General features: G+C 39.1%; 2 protein-coding genes across 5 annotated transcripts in view; one reads left to right on the top strand and one right to left on the bottom strand.

The window, feature by feature from the left end:
• Nucleotides 1-843: 843 nt before the first annotated feature.
• LOC148889065 (uncharacterized) lies at nt 844-3955 on the bottom strand. 3 transcript variants are annotated; one of them, XM_089011841.1, is made up of 3 exons: nt 3824-3955; nt 3148-3274; nt 844-2626 (listed from the first exon to the last, which is right to left on the bottom strand). In XM_089011841.1, exon 3 carries the CDS (start codon nt 2591-2593, stop codon nt 1442-1444), a length of 1152 nt encoding a protein of 383 aa, XP_088867967.1. In that variant the 5' UTR covers nt 2594-2626; nt 3148-3274; nt 3824-3955; the 3' UTR covers nt 844-1441. The 3 variants fall into 3 exon arrangements, with proteins under 3 accessions (XP_088867967.1, XP_088867966.1, XP_088867968.1); XM_089011840.1 differs by lacking the exon at nt 3824-3955 and adding an exon at nt 3481-3767; XM_089011842.1 differs by lacking the exon at nt 3824-3955 and adding an exon at nt 3481-3767 and having other exon boundaries at nt 3148-3269.
• Nucleotides 3956-4062: 107 nt separating this feature from the next.
• Nucleotides 4063-8799, top strand: part of nvl (nuclear VCP like) — a 31654-nt gene continuing 26917 nt past the window's right edge. The window contains exons 1-4 of one of the 2 annotated variants that reach the window (XM_089011838.1): nt 4063-4143; nt 5559-5640; nt 6803-6870; nt 7413-7465. In XM_089011838.1, the coding sequence (XP_088867964.1) occupies nt 5584-5640; nt 6803-6870; nt 7413-7465 (178 nt within the window). In that variant the 5' untranslated portion in view covers nt 4063-4143; nt 5559-5583. Of the gene's footprint in view, nt 4144-4191; nt 4212-5558; nt 5641-6802; nt 6871-7412; nt 7466-8799 lie in introns of those variants that run through there. The other variant, XM_089011839.1, reaches the window with a different exon arrangement.

Genomic DNA, 8799 nt, shown 5'->3' with positions numbered 1-8799 from the left:
GAAAAATCTGGTGTTGTGGCACAGTGAGGCTCAATCGATTGGTCAGCTGAACCGCAGCAAAAAGACGTTGAGGTTCTTTTCCCTTCAATGATACAGTATTCGGTTTGACAACATAGCTCATGTTCCATATGTTGCAAAGAACTGCAACAGGTGCAAGTATGGCACATGCTTGGTGAAAACTAATATTTACTGCAAAAAAAATGCAATGTAAATCTTTGTTTGAATCATCACAAGAACTGCTTTGCATTATTCCATGGTTAATAGCTAGTTTTCTGTATCTGTAAAGGAACTATATATTTTTATGTAAATATTTTATGTAAATTATGCATGTATTTTATGTATTTTTTTTATTATTAAAAAGCTGTCATATGGATAAGTCTAGTCTTTGAAGTTGCATTTGACATATGTTCCAAAATAGGCACCCACTCAATTGAGGTCTTTCATGACGATTATACCAAATAAGGCACATTATCAAATTTTCTATATGATTGGAAAATAATAAAAAAAAATGAAGCTACTAGTATGTTACTCTATCCATCAGTGACCATAAAAACTGAATAGATTTTTTTTTCTAAGTAGAACATAATTCAGGCAGTAAAGGGTGAAGTCAGCTAATTTAAAAGTGGCCTTTTCTAACTTTTCTAAGTTACGTACCAGCAGAAGGATGTCTCTCCCAAAGTTGGCAGCAATACGTCTGAGTAAGCTCTCAGTCGTACAGGAGTGGTCCATCGATGAAAAGGTTTCTTCAGCCGTCATCTGTACTTCTTTAAAGGTGTCGGACGTTTCGCGTCTTATCCAAGATGCTTCTTCAGCGAACTGAAGTCTTACTGGTAGTTTCGGCCCTATATATATATATATCCCTACTGTCCAGACATGGCGGTGCGGGACTCTGCTATGATAGGTCCCTGCTCTCAGGTTGGGGTGAGCAACAGGCAGTACATATGCACCTAAAAGCTAGCAACCACTCATTTGACAACAAAATCTTCTAAAATCTTCCCGAAAGAACATAGATGGTTTGAAAGGGGAGTAAAAGAAGCTATTTTCATAAAACAGCTAAATCCTTCACGAAACCGATATGGTGGTGTGAGGTTCAATTTGGATCGTTCGTACAACAGAGTGCTTAGGCAACATAGGATTAGTTATGCTGATGAGGTGATACCAGGGCAAATAGGGCAATAAGGCCAGTCGTCAGTCAGGACAATAGAAGCAATAAGTGGAGCCGCAGGGAGTAGTCCTCTGCTCCCCCCAACCTGAGAGCAGGGACTTATTATAGCAGAGTCCGGCACCGCCACGTCTGGACAGTAGGGATATATATGGCCGAAACTACCAGTAAGACTTCAGTTCGCTGAAGAAGCATCTTGGATAAGAAGAGAAACGTCCGACACCTTTAAAGAAGTACAGCTGACAGCTGAAGAAACCTCTCATCGATTAACAGCACTGGTTATCCCATCACACAGCTTGGACAAAACCAAGACCCTTTTGGCTTCCTTCGTATGTCTACACACTCATAGTGAAACCATGTGTATGGACAGTCAACACCATCACACATGATCATACGTCCATGCCCCTCCTCCTGACAGATGCACCACACATTATCCACTGACTCCTTATCAGGAATTTTGTCACTATGATTTGGTCTGCTGTTCTCAAGTTTTCTTGATACAACTTCAGGAAGGACATGGTCAAAGAAAAATGTGTCACATTTTGACAAAAGAGTTGATATGAATGCATCATCCCGTGGAATCCTTATGATTGCCAGGTCTACGTTTGTGTAAACCACAAGATCACAGTAAAGTATTTTGTGTACATACATTTGAAGCTGCACTTGTGTGTAGTATCTGTGTCCTTTTTTCAAATGCAAGTTCTTGTCCAGACAAAATGACTCGTCATTGACAGCAGTAGCTATATCACTATCGATGTGTTTGAAGGGACATTTCACCTCCACACATCCTTTCCCACAACATGTACATGATACAATTCCATCACATGAAACTGCTATGTATGGTCTGGTTTCACAAACTAACAAACCAATTGTTGTACAGTGAAAGTTGGAATGACTCTTTGCCTCTTGCTTTGAATATAGATTTCTGGCATGTAACTCATTATCAATGCCCCATGCCACTGCAGCTTTCTTTGATAAATCAAAACTGTTGTATCCCATTACCTTCATGATGGTATTCTTTGGGTCAGTTGTTGCCTTCATGACTAAAATGTCATGAGCCTTAGTCTCTGTTATTCGGCCTTTTCTGTGTTCATACCAAATGGGGCTGACAGCTTGATGTTTTGTGACATTTTCAAGATTGATTATTTGTTCCTCATTACATTGGTAAGAGTTCCATTGTTCCTCACAAACAGATGTGATGTTGTCCTCTGTGATGTCATCCTCATACATTAGACTTGTGATGGTTGGTGGGAAGGACCTTGGCTCTTCTTCTTCCGCTGTATCAGTTTCTTCCTCATCCAGCGAAGGAATGGTTTTGAAGAAGACTGCATCGGGGCAAACATCTCTTAGTGACTGGAGGGTAGTTCTGTCTGGGAGCGTAGCTTTTCCTGTTGCTGATGTTGTAGAAATAGTAGTCTTTTGACTCCCCATGATGTTAACATCACTGATGGGTATTGGATTGAGCTGAAATAAAAGCAAATCATGATAAAACACATTCAGACAACACATCACTCTTACAACATCATTGTTCATCATCACTGGAGTCTCCGAGCCAAGACCAGCAGACTCAAGGACAGTTTCTGCCACCAGGCAGTCAGAAGACTCAACTCCCTCCCAGCCCTGCTCCCCCTGCCCCTTCCCACTGCCACACTCACCGAAGTCTGAGTACACGCTGTACTACCATCCTGAACTCGTTTGTTTTTGCATTACTACACTACGTCACTTTACATACGACATTACCTCCTTACTTTACATACGACACTACCTCACTTTACATTCAGGAGTTACATGTATTGTCTGTCGTCATTTGTCTGTCTTTTTTAGCCACATTGTAAATGCCTTGCACGCTGGGTCCGACAAGACATTAATTTCATCTGTGCTGTATGTCATGCATATTAGCATATTTGACAATAAAGCTGACTTTGACTTTTGACTTTGAAAAACATTTCCTATTATACTCAAATAAATTCAGTTTAAATTGATACCTCTTTTCTGGATGATGCATTCCACTTGCAAGCTTCACTTGTGCATGATGTGGATGTTAGACCAGCACGGACAGCTGCATCAACCTTGAACAAGAGGGCTGCAACATGACTGCATACTTCACCTACACTGGAATAAGAAGCATTGCAGATGAATTCCAAAACAACAATATAATCAATCCACTTTTTTTTCTAATAAATGCATGTACATTAGTTATGTGTCTTTCGTGAACGAGACGAACAAGATTCTTAGAGACGGATCTCTGAAGTGAACGGAGAGAGCTGGAATTCCCATCACTAATGTACAGTCAACAATAAATTTAAAAAACGTCCTACCCTGCCATACATGTGCAGTGTGCACAGTATACAGTCCCCTCAGATTTGTTTACACACGTCCATGGTTGATGAGGTTTATCACGAAGTTGCTGAGAGGGGATGACCTTTGTCTTCAAAAAACAATATGGCGACTGTTCAACGTTGTAATAAAACACTGGATACACATGTCCACTTTCTACGTATTCGTAAGCTTTGAGGGACTTGTATGCCTTCAAACTATCGTGAGTGAACTCTCCGGGAGTATCGACGAGGTAAAAATAAATATCAGTGAAAGTAATGTCTGGCCACAATGAAGGATCGTCAACCCATCCATTCTTCAAATTGTAAGGATCCGGCAACTTACAAGTACCGTCACGATATCTCAGTTTCTCAAAGTACCGCTCTCGGACTTCTAACGGTAGCTTTCGCACATAATCGGAGCATTGTTCAGATTTCATGCTACAGTAATTCGTTTTGTCCATACTCGCCATTGTGCTTTTGCCTACCAGCGAGAAAAAAAAATCACGTGATTCGTGACGTCACCTCCGTAAACGACAATAGGAAGGGCCAGTTGTTTACGGTAAAAGAAGAAGAAGAAGAAGAAGAAGAAGAAGAAGAAGAAGAAGAAGAAGAAGAAGAAGAAGAAGAAGAAGAAGAAGAAGAAGAAGAAGAAGCAATAGTAAAGTAAGTCAAGTTTTCATCACATTTTTATTTAGTTTTAATTAGAGCTTAATTTGAGCTGAATTGAAAAGGTAACAACTTGTATTAATAAAAGTCACGTTTTACCTTGTAACCTACAACTATTATGGCTTTCGATGTGGGTCTTTTTGTTTTGATTCCTAGCGGTTATTGTTATATTCTTAACTATAGATTCTCCTCAAAAGAGCACGTTTTTTTAAATAAATCTTCATCTAATGTCCGGAAAAATTAATATTTACTCCTAATAGGAAGCAAAAACACGACGTTGACATAATTTTGAATCCATTCCGCATGCTGCGTACAAAATGTACAAATTTCAGAAAAATAAAAGCACTTCCGCTCCTGTTATTATGAACGTAATGTGCGATGCTCATATATAACCTTATCGATCTAACCAACCGTCATCCAAAATGACAACTCTCCTTTTGAGAAACGCATTTGTGGTGTTTTATGAAACGTGTGTCAGGAAAATTAAGTTTAGCTCGTAAAAGGAAGCAAACTCATTACGTAGTCTGCGTACAAAATGTACACATTACTGTAGGGATGTGAACAATTTTCAATAATAATTCATCACACATTTTCTAATATCATATTAAAATGCATTTAAATAGCTTTCAAATGCTGTATAGTTTATTGTTCTGTGACAAATAATGAAAAAAAAACGATTTTTTAATTTTAGAAATATGAAAAGGGTCCTGATGATTTGAATCAGGTGCGTTGCTCCTGGGAGAGCTGGAAAACAGGCAGTACAGTGGGCCTTGAAGACCGACTTTGGACACCCCTGCAATACATATTGATTTATATAGCGCTTTAACAACAGCTGAAGCTCTAACAAAGCGCTTAACATTGACAGCTATCATATACAGTAAATAAAGCAGTCACAACGTTAGCAGAAAGCACCAGTGAATCCAAGATCAATTCAGAATCATGCTGAGTCGAATGCCGAAGAGTACATGTGAGTTTTGAGACGGCTTTTAAAGATGGGCAGCGAGGTGGCTTGCCGAATGTTCAGTGGCAGGCCATTCCAGAGAGTGGAACCAGAATCAGAAAAAGTTTGATCCCCTCTGAGCCTCCGTTTAGTTTTTGGCATATGTAATAATGTCTGGTCAGCTGACCTGAGGTGTCAAGAAGGTGTAGGGGTGGATGAGCTCAGAGAGGTAAGCAGGAGCGAGGCCATTTAAAGATTTGAAGACAAATAATAAGATCTTGAAAATAGTAACTAAAATGTGTAGGGAGCCAATGAAGGGATGCCAGAGTAGTGTGCTCCCTACGTATGAGTACTCCGTGCCGATTTGCCTTTCTTCTCATTGTCAGATCCTCAAGCCATGGATCCATCCTGCCACATACTGTCCAACAGAATTGATCCCTCTGCTGAACAAAGCTTTTTTTCCTCATTTCAGTGTCCAGAAAAAAACCCTTCCAAACATGAGGAACCGAGGTAACGGCTGCCTGGATGTTCGACTCAAACAGAGATTGGAACAAGTATGTCTTTTATTCCCATTGTCTTTTGCACTAGATTTATTGAAGTATGAAATTAGAGCCATGTGTTGGTGCCCCTGCCATGTACTTTATTTACCTGTATATTCATTATATAAAGCACTGTATTTCGCTGAACATTTCATACCCCCATGATGTTATAATATTGCTCATGATGCATCACCATGGTCCACTGTCAAGGCCCTGCCCGTAGTTCTCACTGTGGTGGACACACTTCTACACTTGCCTGGAATTGGCTCCCTAAATGCTGGAATTGGCCCCTTAAATGCTTTAATTCTCTGGCAGCGCTCTGTAGCGTCTCATCACCAGACCTGAAGGTGGTATTCATTACCCGGAGCAGGTTCAACGACTATTTAATCCAGAATATTAAGCATTCAGGAAAACCCAAATTTGCTTGTCCATGGTGATGAGGTCTTTGCTGAATTTGATATTACTCGGTACAGATGTTGTGTCCTGCTCCGTTTCATGGTATCTAGTAACTCTTTAGTTTGTTAACTCAAAAGCGAACTATAATTTGAGTGAGTATGTTTACACTTATTTTAAAAATTAAGCTTATAATAAATAAAAAGCTTATTTTAAAAATTAAGTGTCATATTCTTACTATAACAAATTTTAACGTAGAAAATTTGTAATCGGGAATACTATGGCACAATGGTAATATTACAATACAGAAAGTCTTTTGAAACATGTCACGTCTTCGTTTCTCGTTATTGCAATACTATTGGGGACAAATTCCATGTGTGGTCTGGTGTGCTGCGGCACAGGATTTGATAAACATGGTTTTAGGGATGAAAAGGTTTCTTCAGCCGTCATCTGTATGTACTTCTTTGACGGTGGCGCATGCACTGTTTGCGACACATTCAAAGAAGTACAGATGACGGCTGAAGAAACCTTTTCATCGATGGACCACTCCTGTACGACAGAGAGCTTACACAGACGTATTGTTTTAGAGAATTTTCAAAAATTGGTCTACTCAAGTGTTTGTCTATGTTTATTTTTAGATATGCACATGTAGATACACAAACACACGTGAATACTGGGTGGCACCAATGTTTTGTTTTGATATCATAAAATGGTTGAAATAATTGTTGCAAAAGATTCCTGTTGCGCTATTCTTATCTGTATTAATTTTTACTTTGTTTTTCAGTATTTGGCTTCCAGCAGTAATTATGTGGATCTGTGCTCTATTGCATTAGACCTTCAAAAACAGTACAGGTAAGATTAGATTGGTTTACAATGCATTTGAATGGGGATGAGTTAAATTGAAGAATGCTGTGGCTCGATTGGAGGATCAATCTCAATGTGGGCAGCAAATTTCAAATTCAGTCATAAGTAGAGCTGAAAAATTATGGAAATCTTTCCAGTTTTGAGCTCATTAGTGGCAGTGGCTTCTCAGAATCTGAAGCCATTGTTTTGATTCTTGAGCAAGGCGGATGGTTGGATGGATATTTTCTGGAATCTTCAGCAGTCCACTTTCATCTCTGAAAAGTAAAAGAATTGCCTTGCCCTTTGCATTTTCTTTGGTGTAGGGTGCTTTTCATGTTACTTACATTGAATGTGGGCAATGTTCGAAACAGTGTAAAATTTTAAATGTGCACTTTATAAAAACCTTAAATTCTGTGGTGATATTTTGACAATACATTTTGCATTAGATTTGAATTATCATCAATCAAAATGCTTGAAATACATCTGAGTCTGGCATTTTGTTCTTTTATGATGCTCATTTTGAAGATCTTGTTTGTTGATTATGTCTGCAGAATAGACTATGGTAGAAGAAACAAGACTGCATTCAGAATTCAAGTTGACAAAGGTAAGTAGGATAAGGATAGACCCAACATTATTTGAATTTGCTTGGTTGTAATAATGTATATAAATAATTTCTCATATAAATAAAAAAAAAAAGTTCATTTTAAATATGTGGTTGACAAAGTGGGAAATAAAAATAGGGCAAAAAAACTGAAATGGAAAGCGAGCATACGAGCATTGCGGAAGCCACCCGTGCAAGCAGATACTTGGGCTTTCCAGCATTTACGCCATCTACTCGTGACTGAAGCAGTATGCTCATGACTGACCTGGGGAGGGAACCTCGATGCTAACTTACTCTATTTTCATGACCATAAAAGTCTGGAATGGAGGTGATGCCTAATAATGCACATCACCATGTATATTATTATTATTATTATTATTATTATTATTATTATTATTATTATTATTATTATTATTATTATTATTATTATTATTATTATTATTAAATGGCGAGTTTAGTTTTGTACCAGTGAGTACCATTTTGTGTTTGGGAGCCTTTTACTGAGCGAGTTGCTTGTTCTGTAGCCACAAAGGGACATATGTCCCAAGCCCAGATAAATAGCGGGTTGTGTCAGGTAGGGCCTCTGACGTAAAAGCTTGGCCAAAACAAACATGCGGATCAAACCTCTAAAGATGGAGGACACTGATTTGCTGTGGCGACCCCTTGAAGGAAAAGCCGAAAGGAAAAGAAGAAGAAGAAGAAGGCAAGAAAGAGGACTCGAAAGGCAGAGCCCCCGTAGGTGTAAGCAGTGGCAATAGGAGCATTATGCAAAAGTGAAGTCCACGATGACGCTGCGAGAGTGTCTGCCTTTTCAGCAGCTCCCATATTTTGTTTTTCTACTTGTTCTTCTTTCCTTTTCACTTTCTTTCTTAACTTTGCTGCTGTGAATTAGGAATTCCTCCAATGTTTTCTCTCTCTCTCTCTCTCCATTTTATTGCTGCTTTTGTTTTAATAAATGGTGCCACCCCCCTGGAAAAGGATGACAGTGGCGCCGTAACACCCGTATTTCAAGGAAAATCTGGCCAATTCCACTCCTACTGCAGTAAAAAGTGTAATTTTCTACCTTATATTAAATAAAGACGCTTTCTTGGATGGCTGGATAAAATCCTTTATTCTGCCACTGTGCCTGCCTGACTAGGCTTTCTTTCCGGAGAGTTCTCTCGGGCAATAGCAACGTTCTTGTTTCACCCGTTTGGGTTACAGTAAGAATGAGGTATGCCGCAATTTGTGAATGGGTTATTGTTTGAGCTTTCGCAAAAGCCTAGATCATTTCTGACTTTATCACTCAGGGAGACCCTGGATAGCCTGCGGAGGAAACTTATTTCGGTCACTTGTAT

Source organism: Hippocampus bargibanti, linkage group LG13 (genome assembly GCF_051943395.1).
Source record: "Hippocampus bargibanti isolate YZ-2025 linkage group LG13, ASM5194339v1, whole genome shotgun sequence".
In the NCBI taxonomy this organism is placed as follows: Eukaryota; Metazoa; Chordata; class Actinopteri; order Syngnathiformes; family Syngnathidae; genus Hippocampus; species Hippocampus bargibanti.
Note: the sequence above shows the minus strand (reverse complement) of the source record. Positions and strands in the feature narration are given on the sequence as shown.